A 17,336-nucleotide genomic window follows, 5' to 3' on the forward strand; every position below is an offset into this window, starting at 1 on the left:
ACCTTTGGTCACCCATTCCTGCCCTTCATGATAAAATAGTTTTACAATTAAATATGGAGATAACGAACAGTAATCAAGCTCAAAAGTCCACTGAAACAATTCAGATTGGGAGCAGAGCAAACACGGACCTCCTAAATAAGCATAAGAGGTGGGATCAGGTGCCATGGAAAAGTAAGCATCCCCTGTCAACGGTTACACCAGCAGTGTGCTCATTTTTAATGATTGGACAAACGGAAAATATAAATATATATATAAAATCCGTAGATAATTCAGTGTTTAAGTATTGGCCTAGAAATAATAGTATGAAAAACCTCAGTCAGCATTCGACTTAATGATAGATCGTATTTGCTGACAAGGTCATTGTATCGACCATAGAACTTTGCGAAATGATGACTTTAAAAGAGACGGTTGATATCCTGTTTTCATCAACTTGTTTGTCAATAGCTTGCCTTGTTTTAAAAATTGTTCTTGGAGCATGCTCTTGCATATCGAATTAGCTGGGAGATATAAACCCCATATGCAGGTGATAAGGATATATTGATACATAAGTAAGGGAAGTTGACGATGGTAAAATATCCAAATATGAAACAGATGTGTGAGTCAGACTCTGTGGTTTCTTTTATTTCAAGTTCACAATGATATATCGAGTCGACATAAGAATTTAAGCACCTATTGTTAATTGATTATATGTTGTCGATATATCTAAATGTCGAGTTGAAGGGCACAGCAAATGTCTTCTTTTTTCTTCTTCTCATGCATAAGTTTTTGAATAAATTCTGCTTCATATGAATGCATAAATTGGTTTGTTAATAATTGGTATTTTGGCATTGGTATAATTGGCGCAATTGGTACCCATGAAAATTAATTCCGACAGATTGGTGGAAGACCTGATCTCCAAAAACTACACAGATACTGAAATAAATATAACAACTGTAATACGTGCATTTTTAGACCTTTTTTTCGGATTTCCTAAAATTAGCTTAAGAATTTTTCTTCTACACTTTTGAGAAAAAAAACCTAACCAGTCTTTGAACTAAGGTGATTAAACTTCAGAAATCACCAAATTAAGATAATCCTAGACATTCTGGGACTTTAATTATAATCCTAATTCAACAGACTCAACATACTATCTCAGAGTAACTAGATACTATATATCTAGATATATATGAAGTTATTCCTACATTATTATTCTTTACTTTAAAGTCTCTAGCAAACATAATTTACTGAACAAATATTCCAAACCATTATAAGACTTATGTTTCTACTTTTCTATCACGTTGTTGTTTGGTCTTCGATATACAAATGTATATTTTTATTTAAATTAAACGACCTCTAATTCTGGAATTTTGATTTAAACAACAAAAAATAAATTCTTTCATTATTTTTATGCGTAAGAAAACAACTGGAACCATAAAAGAATACATAACCCGCATAATCAGGTTACAGATTTTTTTCTGCAAAGGTTACAACCGTTTATTTCGCATTAATAAACAAAGAAGGACACTTTATTATTCAAATTTATGTATGTAGTAAAAGTAATGATATAAAGGAGATTTACATACATAAAATGTTGTGTTATTGATCTTACGTCAAGGTAAATCTAGATCTGTCGTATCATATTGGTGGCTTAAAAACGCAATGAATTGTTTAAGGATGACGTTTATCTAGATGACAAAAAAATTCCACCAACGGTAAATAAAATTACCACCTATCGCACATTGTTGACCTATGATAGTGGTACTATTCCTTTTTTAATTTTCAAATATATAGGTCAATGATCTACATTTCATCTAGTGGCCTCTCAGTGTTTCTAGAAAATAATTAGGAATTTTTTTTTTTTAAATACTGCACTATGACCAAGATTTTAGGACGTACATGTATTAAACCTCTCTTACAACTCTTGATAATGAAATATATTGAAAATAAGTATAGTCTAGTGCTCTACAATGAAACAGACAATTAAGATTTGGGCTATACACATGTTAAAATATTCATATCCGAATTTCCTCTGTTAATTTCCAAATTCTACCCATTTTTAATCTTATATTTAAAAAAGGTGAATTATGAAAACTCTAAATATTTATAGTTCCATTTCACTTGTATTGTCTTAATTCAGCTGGTATGAAAATGATATTAGGTAAATAATCAAAGTTTTGAATAAACTGCGTGGAATGGAATATATGGAGATAAAGAACAGTATTCAAGCTGGAAAGTCCATTAAACATTACAAAATAGGTGCAGAGCAAACACGGATCTCAAAACATCAGAGGTGGGATCAGGTGTCATAGAGGAGTGAGCATCCCCTTCCGACCGGTCACACCCGCCGTGTGCTCCTTGTCATGATCGGGAAAGAACGGAAAAATCCGTCGACAATTCAGTGTGTAAATAATGGCCTAACAATTAGTATAAAAAAAAGTCAGTCAGCATTTGACTCAATGATAAATTGTATTTGCTGAAAAGGTCATTGTATCGACCATAGAACTTACGAAATGACGACTTTAAACGAGACTGCTGATAGTCTTGTTTCATCAACTTGTTTGTCAATATTTTACCTCGTTTTAGAAATTGTACATTGCGTATCGAATCAACTGAGAGATATAAACCCCGTATGCAGATGATGAAGGTATATTACTGCATAAGTAAGGGAAGTTGACGATTGAAAAGTTAAAGTCATCACGTTTATCATAAAGCTTGGTTGTTAGATTACCATTAAGGTCTTTTTCAAGTAAAACATCCAAATATGAAACAGATGCATATGTGTCAGACTCTGTAGTATCTTTTATCTCAAGCTCACCGGGATATATCGTATCGACATAAGAATGGAAATAACCATTCTTAATTGACAATACGTCGTCGATATATCTAAATTTCGAGTTGAAGGCCACAGCAAGTGTTTTCTTCTTTTCACGTATAAGACTTTGGACAAATTCTGCTTCATATGAATACAAAAAGGTCTGCTAATAACGGGGCGCAATTGGTACCCATGGGAATTCCAATAGATTGTTGGAAGACCTGGTCTCCAAAAACCACATGGATAATGTCAATCAGAAACTCAAGCATCTTTTTAATGTCAACTTCAAAGTACTTGTGTGTACAATCAGAATGTATTTTAAAAAAATAATTTTGCAAATGACCAATGACAAGGTAAGTGAATTTACGAGTTCCATTTTTATTAAAAAAGCAGCTGTCAATGATATAAAAAAGCCTGGATTTTAATTTATCGTGGGGAATGGTTGTGTATAAAGATGAAAAGTCGTAAGTTTTTAAGCTGTTGATTTTGGTTAAATCTTGTGATTTCAAATTTTCCAAAAGTTCCTTGGAATTTTTAAAGTATCCACATCTGATTTACACCACTTCTCAAATATATTGTTGCACGGTACTCATGAAGTTTTCCCTTCACTACTGTTAATATCTTAGTGAGGAGTAAAGAAAGAGGCTTGGTTGAACATTTACTGGAACCCGCTATGTATCTTTGTTTGTAAGGATTTTTATGAAGTTTCGGAATGCAATATAAAAATGGTAATTCAAATTCATTTTGGTTGTTTGGAATATTAAAAATATTCAAAACTGACATATGATTTTGAAGAATTTCTTCCTTAGAAAGAGAACTATGAGTATAAGTTGGATTACCACTTGTAGAATTAAATCAAAGTTCCTCTAAAATACATTTGATATAATGAGTCCTACAAACAAAGACAATGTTGTTACCTGCTTTGTCAGCAGGGACCAGTACGAACTGATCATGTAATCTATTTAATTTTTTTTCACTTCTGAATTATTGAATACAGAAGGATAGATGGTTCTCATATTGCCCCTCAATCTTTTAATGCGCAATTTTAACATACATCTGATACATTTCATCCATTCTCACAAAGTGTCAAGGTCTTCCTTTTCATGTCTGGCCCATCGCCTAGCGTAATCCTCTACAGAATCCATAATATTTATGAAATTCCGACGCCAGTTGAAGGATCGGGGTTCCCTATATTTAAGACCTTTTAAAATTAGTGATCTATGGCCCTCATTATTAACTATATTTACGTCACCAGTAATAACGTGTCCAGCAGGACTATAGTTATAGGATGAAGAAGAACATGAACACGATGGAGGAGGATGTTTCAGATATTCGATATCCAGGCACTGTAAAGTTTTCTTGTAATTAAAAAGTTTGGAAGCAATTGTCGATGTATATTTGTAGGAAATACAAGGTGTAGTCTTTAACTTGAAATATGGTGGAATACAAGACTGGACCCTTTTGTGATTAAGAATATTACTTATATTAACCGCGTCAATTCCTTTGTTGGCAAATTGAAGTTTAAGGAAAAAACGGACTGTTTTAGCTGCTTCTTCTTCGGTAAAACGTGGCTTTTGTTCATACATGTATTGCAGATTTTTTTCTTTGCATGATTTCCGATTATCTGAAGTAATACATAATCTTAAACAAGCATTATATTTGCAAAACGATATTGAAAAAAATCTAAGAAAAATAAACTTTGACTTAACATCAATAGAAAAAAAATGTATAAAAAAAATGGGGGAAAATGGTCCGAATTTCCTCTGTACTACCATAAAATTTAATATAGCGTCCTTGGAGGACGGTATACAAGGTTGACGTATTTTACAGTCTTCGGGCTGTGCACTTCCTTTCTTCTGTGATTGATTGAAAATGCATGATGTGAAAATTTTCAATTATTTCACTGGCTGAAATGATGTTCAAAGCAAGGGAGATAATTTTCTGGTGATGCAATTTTCGTACAACTTAACAATTTTTGCAAGATTTTCAATCTTTAAATAACCGAAAAAACGAACAAGAAATGTAATAAGTGAAAATGACACTTTACCTTTTTTAAAGCATTATAGCATTTATAGTATTAAAAAGTTTTTCTATATTTTCATGGTTTTCTGGCCCCGGGATCATGAAACATCTTAAGCTTTAGTCAAAATCTTTATGTTGTACTAAAATGTTGTAGAAGTCAAGCCGACCAAAATTAAAATATTTTTCAATGTTGCTTTACGAATGTGTTGCTATCTGAAAAAATAGAGATTAATTCAATAATAAATAAAAAAAAAAAGTTTACGGCTACTTAAAATTGACTTAAGTCTAGGTTTGTTTCATAATGCTTGGGCCTGGTGAATTTTCATAAATAAATTGTCTTGTTAGAGCCAATACCTTGATAAGCATTTGATTTCAAGTTCTGTCCAGTGTTTTGCAAAATTGTTGACAAACAAATTGGGACATATTTCTCTGTCAAATACCTTTACAGACTTCAGCTGTTTATCTTAGGAAAAAGATGTCTTATTAATTCTTCATCCTTAAAACATCCTCCTTTCTTGGAATAACTATAGACTTTAATATTTAAAGTCACCACAAAAACTATACAGGATATACCTTTTATTTGCGAAATTAAAATAACATCATTCAAAAACAACACAAAAAAATGAGAACGGTGTGACTGGATTTGTACTGGGCAGGTTATGTAAAGCTAGCAAATAGTGTCTCTTAATAATACGTCTTCACTGCTGTAAAACAAAAGAAAACGCATAACTAAAACATCGATACAAAAAAATATATTTCTAGGAACTTTTACAAGATACCCAATGCAACATTAATTATAATTTTTGAAACTAGGCTTTAAATTTTGATTTAAAAGTAAAGGAACTTGCAAAACGTTTTATTGAACTTACATTTTCCAAATCCACCACCAAATCCGCCTCCATATCCTCCGTATCCGCCTCCGTATCCTCCTCCGTATCCGCCTCCGTATCCTCCTCCGTATCCTCCTCCGTATCCACCTCCGTATCCGCCTCCGTATCCACCTCCGTATCCGCCTCCGTATCCACCGCCGTATCCGCCTCCGTATCCGCCTCCGTAACCACCTCCATAACCTCCCTTTCCTCCGAATCCACCACCATAGCCTCCGTATCCGCCGCCATATCCACCTCCGTAACCTCCTTTTCCTCCAAATCCACCCCCGTAGCCTCCGTAGCCTCCTCCGTAACCTCCCTTTCCTCCAAATCCACCTCCGTAGCCTCCTCCGTAACCTCCTCTTCCTCCGTATCCTCCTCCGTAACCTCCTCTTCCTCCGTATCCACCTCCGTATCCACCACCGTATCCTCCGTATCCGCCTCCGTATCCTCCTCCGTAACCTCCTCTTCCTCCGTATCCACCTCCGTATCCACCACCGTATCCTCCATATCCACCACCGTATCCTCCTTTTCCTCCTACGACGATAATTTTTCCGCCTCCGTATCCACCTTTTCCACCTCCTCCGTATCCACCTCCTCCGTATCCACCTCCTCCGTATCCACCTCTGCCGCCGCCTCTCTTGCCACCGTAGTAGCCATAAGCGAATGTGCAGCAAACAAGCGAAAGAAGGATTAACAAACGCATGATGGCAATCTATCTGGAAATAAAATATGACGATGATATTGGAGGTTTCTACTTCATATAGAAGTTTCAGATGTACAGAAACAAACATTGTTAAATAAAATAGAACATTTATCTTTAAAACATTGTAAGTTTTGTATAGTTTTTTCACAGATCAAATTATTTATATTATCATAAAGCAAATTTTTCATTCAATTTTTTATCTGAAGTTTGGTAGGTCAATACATGAAGTCTTTAAATGATTTAGCTCTGAATTAAATTGCATTATGACATATTTAATACTTTAAACAATATAATCTTGACAATTGTGCAGAATAATTCACAAGCAAGAAAACTGGGGGGAAAATAATAACCAAAACAAAAAAAACCAAACAAACAAAACAAAACAAAACAAAAAAAAAAAAAACAAGAAAGAAAGAAAATTGAAGACGATTATTTTCCTATATGAAGTTAAACTTGGTAAAAAGGGTAATTTTATTGACTTCTTAAGCAGAAATTGGTTCTTACCATCACCCTTCCCTAGGTTAATATACATGTATAAAAAAAAACAAATCTTATGCATGGTCACTAAAGAATAACAGGATAAGAATGAACTTTTGTTAAAGAAACAAAAGGGAAAATGGAAGATTGATTGTATATCTCTATAAATTTGGTTTCCTCTTTATTTATTTACTTTTTCAAACAATGAATTTCTGTACCATGAAACTTTTTTTCGAAGTGAAATTTGGCGAAATTTGATGTCAAATGGCACTATCAATGATTTGCAAGACCTAAATTTAAGGTTTTCAAAAGATGATATCAATAGTAATCTCTTAAGGTAATGAGACTATTTCTGCAATGAGTAAGTCCTTAATTTTATGTTTTATTTTCTGCGTTTTAAAGTTTAAGCTATTTGCAACCAATCTTACAAAAAGTAAAACCAACGATATCAGATCTAATATTATTATACACAGATCAGCGATGTAAATAGCATCACAAAAAATGTATAGCAAAGACAGCATAGCTATCAATGGAGTAAAGGTAATAATAGATAGAGGTCACAACATTGTAAACTGGTAAACAATAAAATTATTTCTTAAAAAAAATGAACAGTTTAGCTGAAACCAAATACTCAGAGTCTTAATGAAATAAGATTACCTGTCTTAGGGGGACCAAAGAATGCTATGAGGGCCCCTGGAACTGTCCTGTTCTTTTATATACTGCAGACTGACCAATTTATGTCCCATGACTCACAAAGCCTGCCACTCAGAAATTGTCGTGTGGCAAAAAGACCTGAACTGTGCACAATATACACATAAGATGATTAAATGCAAAAATTCTGCTTTTTCATGTCTGCAAAGTTTCACGTGTCATTACAGGCTCACTTCTTAGTGAACCTTAGTAGAGTAGATGATAAATCTTAGAATAGTATAGAAAAATCCAAGCCAAAACCTGTCAATTCGATAAATATTATCATTGTATCTTGCTCATTTGATGTTAAAAAATTACACAAGAAAATAATTATGAACAATTAAAACAAATAGGTCTTAAAAAAAAAAAAAGAATTCCGACCCCCACTCCCCCCAAACACTTAGTTTTCTCATATATAAGCTATAACAGCAGGTATTTGTTTTTAACATGATCTTAAAATAAGTCTTTGATATATAATCTAATACAATATTATCCATATAATTTTATTATAATATTTAATATTATCTCTAAGAACTATACTTTTTAATTATCAAAAGATCCTACATTGTGGTACCAGTAATTTATTTTTACTTTTTAAGTAAAAAAAAAAGGGGGTGTCAGCTGATTTTGTTTTGGCTTCTGAAAAGAGGAATATTCAAACCAGCAAATATGCAATGTATTTGAAATAATAAAATATCAATGTTTCAACATTACAAATTTACTTCATTATTTTCTACTTATATCGTTCTTTTGTCTTTTCTAAATTCTTTGGTCTATATCTTTACTTACTAACATATAAAGCATATTTTTTTAAGATTATGCATCAATATCAAACAAAGTGAATAAAAAGGAAGCATTTCGTCAAGTAAAAATAAATAGGAAAAGCAAAAAAATACCACTCCAATTAACATGATTAAATAAAATGCTTTAAGAAAATATTTTTCATTAAAATATAGAGCTATAAATCTGTTTATAAAATTCATCTATTATGCCAACTTTTAAAAAAAAACAACTAAATTTTCATTCCAAATATGAATATTCGTTGCGCATTATTTTTCACCATTGAATAGTGAGTAACGCCTTTTTAGCAAACACTCAGAGACTGTATTGCATTTGTAGGCAAAAAACGCATATATAACCTGCCATGCAATTTTGAACAGCATATTGTCATAAATACAAGAATTGAGTGTCTAGATATCACATATTGCTATAAAGATCAGGATTTATAATTTTTTGTCAATTAAGTTCACAAACTATTAATATAAATGGCAAGGTCCATATTTTCTGGCATATAAAATGGTCAGTGAATAAAATATTGATCAATGTCTATATTTCCTTTGCTTTTATGATGTATTGTTTATTGCCATGTTTACAGCGTGGCCTCCAGAAAGATAAATTCATAATTATGTATTTTTGAAGCTTTTATTATTAGATTCGGGCGTCCTTTCTTTTTATCTAATACCACATATACTTTTTGTAATAAAGTATCATTTTATTAATTTTGAAACTCAAGTTTGGACTTAAGCAGACAGCTATAAAAACTGTATTAAAAAAAATAATAAAAAATAAAAAAAAGAAGAATTTAAATAATTTTTTAAGGATGTTAAGCATTTTGTCTACAGTAAAACGAATTTTAAAAAAAGGAAATGAAAAAGTAGAAATAGCATTCTTTTTTTAGTCACTTTAGCTTGAAAAATAAGAATCGTATTCTTTTATTTTTTCACATTGGCTCTAATTAGAGTTTTTGTGCTTTTTTAAAAGCTTTTCTTTTCAAGACAAAAAAGAAATCTTCATTCAGTTTCATCGAAAGCCAATAGATGTACAAAACAAGCAACGTAGTATCGGTACACCTGACCAGGTCGTACAATATACGTGTCACATCGGCGGTTACTGGATGACAGGTGGTGCCGTCTGTCGCTTGAGCAACCTTGTCACCAGTACGATATAAAAAAATGATAATAACCATTAAGTTGACACCCTCTGTAGCGAAAAGTAAGTGATGGGCGAGTATTTTATCGTAAGAAGGAAGTATTTAAACAAGTAATAAGCAACCAACAATAGAAAGAAGATCTCTCTGGACTATTGATGCGTTTATAGTTTCATAATCTTCATTGAATATTCATGAAAAAGTGGCAACTATAAATCATCTTAAAAAATGTATAAAAATACAGATGAATTACTCTTCCATAAAAGAATATCAAAAATATTGCTTACATGTAAGGGGTCGTATAACTATTTACAATTAAAATCTATTGTAACAAGGATATGTCCCTGCTTTGTAGGCAAATACGACATTCCATGCATACTTCTTAAAATCCACGTATCATATTAATCTTTTCACTTTTAATCCAATTATATTATAATAATTCAATTTACAAATTGAGTTCTTATGTATAATATGCATGCATGTTCACCCATTTTATTGTATCATTAATGTGTATTTAGTATAGTCTCACTTCTACCTGGCCTCGAGATGAGAGTAAGGGAGAGAATTACGACGGGTTACTTTCGTAATAATCAAAGTTTACTTTCTTTGCGAGTATAGTTAGATAGCACGAAATTGATCTGTACACAATTGCCACAAATCATGAACCGTATACTAGATAACATACTTTTAGATTTCTTTGTTTTTAGATTTTTTCGCAAAAATTGTAATATGCAGAGAAAAACCGATATACGGTATATCGTTTTTGTCTTAAATTGTTTGTTAACGACATTTTTGGCCCCACTCTATCCTTACGGATTATGATTTAAACAAACTTGAATCTACAACACTTCAGAATGCTTCCATATCGATATGACTAATCATGGTTGTTCTTCAAAGATTTTTCCTAAATATTCATCTGTTATACTTTAATTGCCCTTTGTGGTCCCACCCTACCCCCTGGGGGTTTTCATCTGAACAAACTTGAATCTACACTTCCTGAGGATGTTACCATATAAATATGACTAACCATGGCTTAACTATTCTTGAAAAGAAGATTTTAAAAATATTTTCCCATTATATTCCTATGTAAAACTTGAATCGCTTATTGTGGCCCCACCCTACCTCCCGTGGGTCATGATTTGAACAAACTTGAATCTACACTACCTGAGGGTGCTTCTATATAAGCGCTAACTATTAAAAATCCATATCGATGACTATATCATTTTTTTATTGATTTTTTATTGATTTTTAACTCACCCAAAGTTGTTTTTACTCATATCAAAATTTGAATGAAAAATCTATTGCATAAATGAATTAGGTCCGTCGTCGTTAAGAAGAAGATTCTTGACCAATGACATTAAATTTTTACTAATTCTTAATTATCTCCCTTTGCAAGAGGGTGTGGCTTTTCCTTTACCCAAGAATACTTTGTGGCAAGTTTAGTTGAAATTTGCCAAATGGTTCCTGAGAAGAAGATGAAAATGTTAAAAGTTAACAACAACGATAACGACAACAATGACAGACAACGGACAAATTTCGATCAGAAAAGCTCTCTTGAGCATTCGGCTCAGGTGAGTTCAAAACCGAGGTCAGGGGACATGTACAGTTGACATTGGCACAATAAAGAACCCTCACTGCTCAATGGCCCTGAGTGCCGTTAAGAACCACGCACTCGATTCCGTCTACATTTTCCATCCATTTAATTCAATATAAATGGCAGCTTGGCTATTAAAACTTGATTGAATGCAAAGAAGAGTTCATTATTAATTGATAAATAATTTAAAAACCAGTGTCAAAAACCTAATTGCTCTTATTTACGACTCTTTTCATAAGGGGAGTTGAAAATTTTATATACTGAAATCAGGTTGTTTGTAATGCTCATTATTTTAATTGTATTTTAGAAGAACCGCTATGTATGACTTGAACTTTTCAATTGTCAGCTTCCCTTACTTATGTAACTGCAATAATGTAGCCCTCTCCGATTTTTTTTTTGGGGGGGGGGGGGGCTACAACTCCTAAGGATCTCAGTAATAATGCAAGTGCGGAAGTGACTCTTTACCGCACGTATTTCGGCTCAAATTATAAGTAAGTGGGTATTTTATTAACACATCTTACCTAATTCATAAAATGTAGTTATGCAAGACATGAATTGATCCAAAAATATACAGAACAATCTGTATATCGGTTATTTTTTGTGTATGTTAACATCACAACTTGAAATTATCCGCCATGTTTACTGACTTTGATCGATTTTATTTTGGGACCAATAAGAATTCGGGATCTAGGGGAGCGAATCTATTTAGGATTTCCCTTATTTTAAGCATAAACATCATTGTTTATGAAAAAAAAATATCATACGGAATGCTTTTATTTATCGATGTTTAGCGATACCATACAACACAAACATTTATCAACACCGACATTTACTTTATCAAGTGATTCTAAATTTCAAGCACAAGTCTCAGTATATCACGCGAGAACTGTCATGGCTGCTGAGGAGGACGACTGGTAAAAACATAGCTTTTTACTTGGTTTTCGCGTATAAAGGGCTATGTTGTTGATAGTGAATAAAAATCCCGTCTAATTGGAAGTAAGTTGAATGCAAAAACAATTTATTTTGCCTGCTGTCACCAGTATCCAAAAAAATATATATTTGCACCATTACGGAGATGTAGTGAATTTGTAGCACTCTCCTGAAAATATCAGATTTAAAAAAATCGGAGAGGGCTACATTATTGCAGCTATTACTTATGCAGCAATATACCCTTATCACCTGCATATGGGGTGAATATCTCTCAGTTGATTCGATACGCAAGAACATGCTCTACGTCTGAAAAATTTCTAAAACTATTGAAAAACAAGTTTATGAAACAAGAATATCAAAAGCATCAGTTAATTTAAAAGTCATCATGTCTATCATTAAGTCATATGCTGACTGACGTTTTTCATACTAATTAATTGGTAGGCCATTATTTACACACTGAATTCTCCATGGATTTTCCCGTTATTTCCCGATCATGACAAGAAGCACACGGCGGGTGTGACCGGTCAGCAGGGGATGCTCACTCATCCATGAAACTTGATCCCACCTCTGACGTTTTCGGAGGTCCGTATTTGCTCTGCTCCCGATTTGTATTGTTTAAATGGACTTTGAGCTTGAATACTGTCTCCATATTTCACTTTAAAACATCGCCGGATTTTCAAAAACGCATCGAAATGGATAAATGACCCTTAATTCTTTTTGTATGTTTAACTTATGCAAAATTCAACATAAAAGATTGATAGAACTTATTTTATTTGTAATCTCAAATCTTATTTGAAATTGGTAATAATATTACCTTTTAGAAGTTTTTTGTCGGTAAAAATATCCCCCCGTGAAACAACAAAAGCTTTGGTCTGTATTTGTGAAAAAACAATTGATAAAACTCATAAAAAGGAATTTTTGTTTCGCGAGGGGGGGGGGGGGTTTAAAAATATTTTCCTTTTTCCGTTGATTTCTATAGTAAAAGGCGCAATTTTTACCAAAATGAAAGAGTTATCTCTCTTTGTTTTCCCAAATAAGTTATGTTTTATAAAAATTCACATTAATATCTATATAAATATGAAAACAATACTATCGTTCGCAGTTCTTTGAAGTCTTTTACTGGCGTACAATTTTCGAATGTTAATATTAAACAACATACAATCAATCAAACATGCATAAAATCTCATGCGTCAAAATTAATGAAGATTTTCTTGAGATGCCAGTTTTAAGCAATTGTCAACAATATATTATAAACTGTAAACTTAGAAAGGGACTAAAACAAAAGCATGCGTGTGTCGTTTTATTCTCTTTTTTTAGGGGGGGGGGATAAATAAATGCTGTATGCCTAAATTTTTATGATCACAAACGCAGCAAGATTTTTTACTTTCACATACTTCATCTGAGATCTCAACTCTCGAATTTTTTCATCAAAAAAATAATTTGTAAGTGTCTTTATGCAGATTCCTCATGTTTTGTTTGATTTTAACTTCTCGACAACACGACATTAAAATTCAATCTTAGGCCCCCAAAAAGGAGAGTAAATCTCATGTAAAAAATATCTCATAGCAAAGATTATGTACACAGTACAAATACTGACACAGAAATATCAAATGCATAATATATATTGCGCATTGGACAAGTCATGACAAAAAAGATGGGATCGGTGTCATTGTACACAAAGTAAGTAGGTTCCTCTCTAACAAAAATTAACTATAGTTAAGTATAGCTTACTATAGTTAACTATAGTAAAAACTTTGAAACTTTGATTTACTATGAAACTTTACTCTGGAGCTTTTTGAGATATCAAAACTTAAAATCTCTTAAATTTGATAAGAGTGATGTAAAATTTTCAAATAAAATGTGAATATACAGGAGTTCCATTTAATATTAAAAATATAAATGTATGAATTGGAGAACATAAAATTTAACAATCTAAAAATATATAGTAAATTTACTTTAATTTATTACAGTCAAAACTTTGATTTACTATAGTAAATTATAGTTTTCTATAATAAACTATAGTTAAATATAGTAAACTATATTAACTGTAGCATTTTTTGTTGGGGCTTATCCTCCTATCATTTCAGATTTCAACATTAAGACATGCAATTCTGAAAATAAAAGAAACACGTGGTTTGAAACATTGTCGCTTCTAAACCTTTTGTAAATTTTATGCATATTTTAAATTTATTTTAGGGTTCAGGAAAGGGAATCTAGAGCAAATCAGTCTGAATTATAACATTTGAAAATGTTGATGTCTTTAAAAAGCATGTATCATAATTTTACTTTCACGAAATGAAAACTTAAATTAAAAGAGGATTTAAATCTGACACTATGTTGTTGCAACCCAAAATTAAAGTTTTATTAGTGGCAGGAAATCTGATGCATGACAAAATCGCATTTTTTTTTTTGTCTTTGAATTTGACTTGGCAATGGTAAAGCATCGGATATATTACAAGAATACATTTTTTCTTATACACTAAATCTTTGAAGTCTGGAATGCGTGGCAATATAATGAAAAAAAAAAAAATCTTTATTCCCAGGGTATATTCAACCTCTTGAATTGAAAACCTATCTAACATTATATTGTCCATATAACATACAAGTTGCTGTAGGTATTCGCAAGATTGAAATCCGTAGCATATCTAATGTTAAATTTCCACAAGATATGGTGAGTACTTGTTCGCAACAGATGCGCAGAAGGATGCATTATCGATGAAAGTATAACAGCTGAACGAGAAGTTCAAGATTTTTCACCAACAATAAAAATAAAGCACGTACAAGTATATGTTACTTAGAATATAATGATAATTTGTTGCTTCCTTTTAAATTAAAGCACTTTATGACTAATGTGCAAGTTTTTTTTTGTTTTTTTTTTGGGGGGGGGGGGTGAGATTAAAATAAGGCTTAATTAATATGTAGTGATTACCTTGTCCTTCCATACAATTCATCTTACTTCCAAAGATTTCCTGCCCCAAAACAATAGAACTAGGTTTTTCTTATTGCTTCTTTTTATGTCTATTTGGGGTGTGTGCAAATACTGTTTTCTAACCTTCAAGAAAAAAAATTTTAAGGTAGCATGGGATATTCTTATGAAGTACTTGCGTTTGAAGTATTGTTTTGATTATTATCAGGTCAAGATTTGTAGATACACTGTTAAAAAGAACTTACTGAAGCTTTTAACTTGTTTTTTCAATAACTTACTTCATTTTAGAAATTGTTCATACGTAGATCATGCACTTGCGTATCGAAGCAACTTAGGGATATAAACCCAATATGCAGTTGTTAAGGGTATATGACTGCATAAGTAAGGTAAGTTGACGATTGCAAAGTAGAAGTCATCAAGTTTAACATAAAGCTTAACCTGAAGTGGTCTTCCTTCTTATTTCATTCAAGAAGTAACTGTTTTGGTCACATATAGCCTCAAGACTTTTAGAACTTTGACTGCAATTGTTCTGAAGGAGACAAATCTTGGAAAGCAATTGTTCATTTCTTGTTCATTTATTGTTTTCAAAACTATCACTGCATAAGAGTGCGATTTTTTTTTTCGAAAGTTTGATAAAAAGCTTCTAATTTCTGAAGTAGCACCCAGGGTAATTTAACCCGTGAAATATAAAGGATAACTCTTCAATTACATGTAGGGTCGTTTTGTTCAAATTTTTAATGCATTTGATATTTTTCATTTATATATATTATATTTTTTTCAATTTCTATATTTTACTTTGTTAACATATTTAGGCACATTCTAACTGTAGATTACCATGGAAAGTTAACCGTCTGTTTCAAGTAATGTAGTTTTCCCAGTTTGTGATTATTTTCTGTTGAAATTAAAAAAATTAATGAGACTTTTTTTTTGGGGGGGGGGGGGGGTCTTCCTTTTTTGTTTGTTTTTATATCAACAATATGTTAGTCAACACTTGCCTAAAATATTAAGTTTCTGGAAAAAAAATAAAATAAGAAAAATCATTTTTGTATATTTTTATTATATTAAATAAGAAATCATTAAAATTACAATTTAACATACTGAAAAGTAGGGGTATTTCAAAGCCCACTAATTTTAAGCAAATAAAAATGTAGGAGAAATTTCGTCCCATACCACCTTAAACGAATTCTTAAATTCTACATTGGAAATTTGCCAAGATCTGTTATACAAGGTGTGATGCAAAAGTAGTATAACTATAGCCAGAAAAGGGGAAAAGTGAGTCATCAACGTATTCAAACTTCTTTCTAATACAAACAGTTTGTAAATGCCTGAAATGTATGAAACACATTTAATACAGATTCAAAATTACTTTATGCTTTCTTTTAGCTTCAAATCAAGAGGCGAAAAAATGTTCTGTAAAATAATTTTTTTTTAAATTATACACTTGGATTCTGCAATTGCGTCCAAAGAATCAATCTATTTAATAAAGATTTGGTAACCAAGCTTGCACTGGTGAAAGGTTTTTTTAAGGGAAGGAATTAAATGATTAACTGGATTACTTGCATCATAAATTTATGTCAGAAACATCATTGTACTCTTTCAGAGAGATGTTAAGAGATTTTTTCTTTAAAAAAAAAAGTAACTGTGTACAGATGCGCACATCTGTTGCCAAATTTTCTTCAAACCTGAATCAGTATATATATATATATATATATATATATATATATATATATATATATATATATATATATATATATATATATATATATATATATATATATATATTATTATTATTAATATCTTACTTTTTAATTATAAAAATCAGTACATCTTTAAATAAAAAAAGTCTGAAAGTGCGATGGATAGGTCTTTGTGTCATTAATAATAATGCTGTTTGTCTGGAAGATAATTACATTGACTTTCAATTAATAAAACAGATCATTCTACCGTAAATATGCCAAAGTTTTTTTTTGTAATCAAGGTTAGTAGATCTATATGCTTTATCTTTTTTTTTCTTTTACTGATTCGAGTTTGAATCTCAATAGACCTGAGTCTAAATGATTTAGCCAAAATATGTAAGTTTAAATTTGAGCCATCTGTTTACTTCTCTCGAGGAATATCTGTTTATGAAGAGGTACACGCAACGTCTCTTATGTTTGTTTTTCGGTGACAGATTTACTCTAATGTAAATCAACATGCAATATATTTATAAATCTTCTATGGTAACAGATGTACTATAACATAACTTAACAATCGGTGTCGAGTGATATTTGTATGAAATATGCAGGTCTCTGGTGTAACAATATTTATTTTGAATATATAAATTATGTATTTGAAAACTGCAAAAAACAAAAAAAAAACAAAACAAAACAAAGCCAAAAAAAACAAAAACAAAAACAAAAACAAA

The 17,336-nt window shown here is 31.6% G+C and overlaps 1 protein-coding gene across 1 annotated transcript in view; it reads right to left on the minus strand.

The window, feature by feature from the left end:
• LOC133181161 (uncharacterized) overlaps nucleotides 1–6,388 on the minus strand; it is a 55,091-nt gene extending 48,703 nt beyond the window's left edge. Inside the window, exons 1-2 of the mRNA XM_061315701.1 lie at nucleotides 5,683–6,388; nucleotides 5,254–5,276 (exon numbers count right to left, since the gene is read on the minus strand). Coding sequence (XP_061171685.1) covers nucleotides 5,254–5,276; nucleotides 5,683–6,388 — 729 coding nt within the window. The remainder of the gene's footprint in view (nucleotides 1–5,253; nucleotides 5,277–5,682) is intronic.
• Between the last annotated feature and the right edge of the window lie 10,948 nt (nucleotides 6,389–17,336).

The sequence above is a fragment of the Saccostrea echinata genome, unplaced genomic scaffold, assembly GCF_033153115.1.
Source record: "Saccostrea echinata isolate AGI-Se365-2 ecotype Australia unplaced genomic scaffold, CSIRO_AGI_Sech_v1 ptg000008l, whole genome shotgun sequence".
NCBI lineage: Eukaryota > Metazoa > Mollusca > Bivalvia > Ostreida > Ostreidae > Saccostrea > Saccostrea echinata.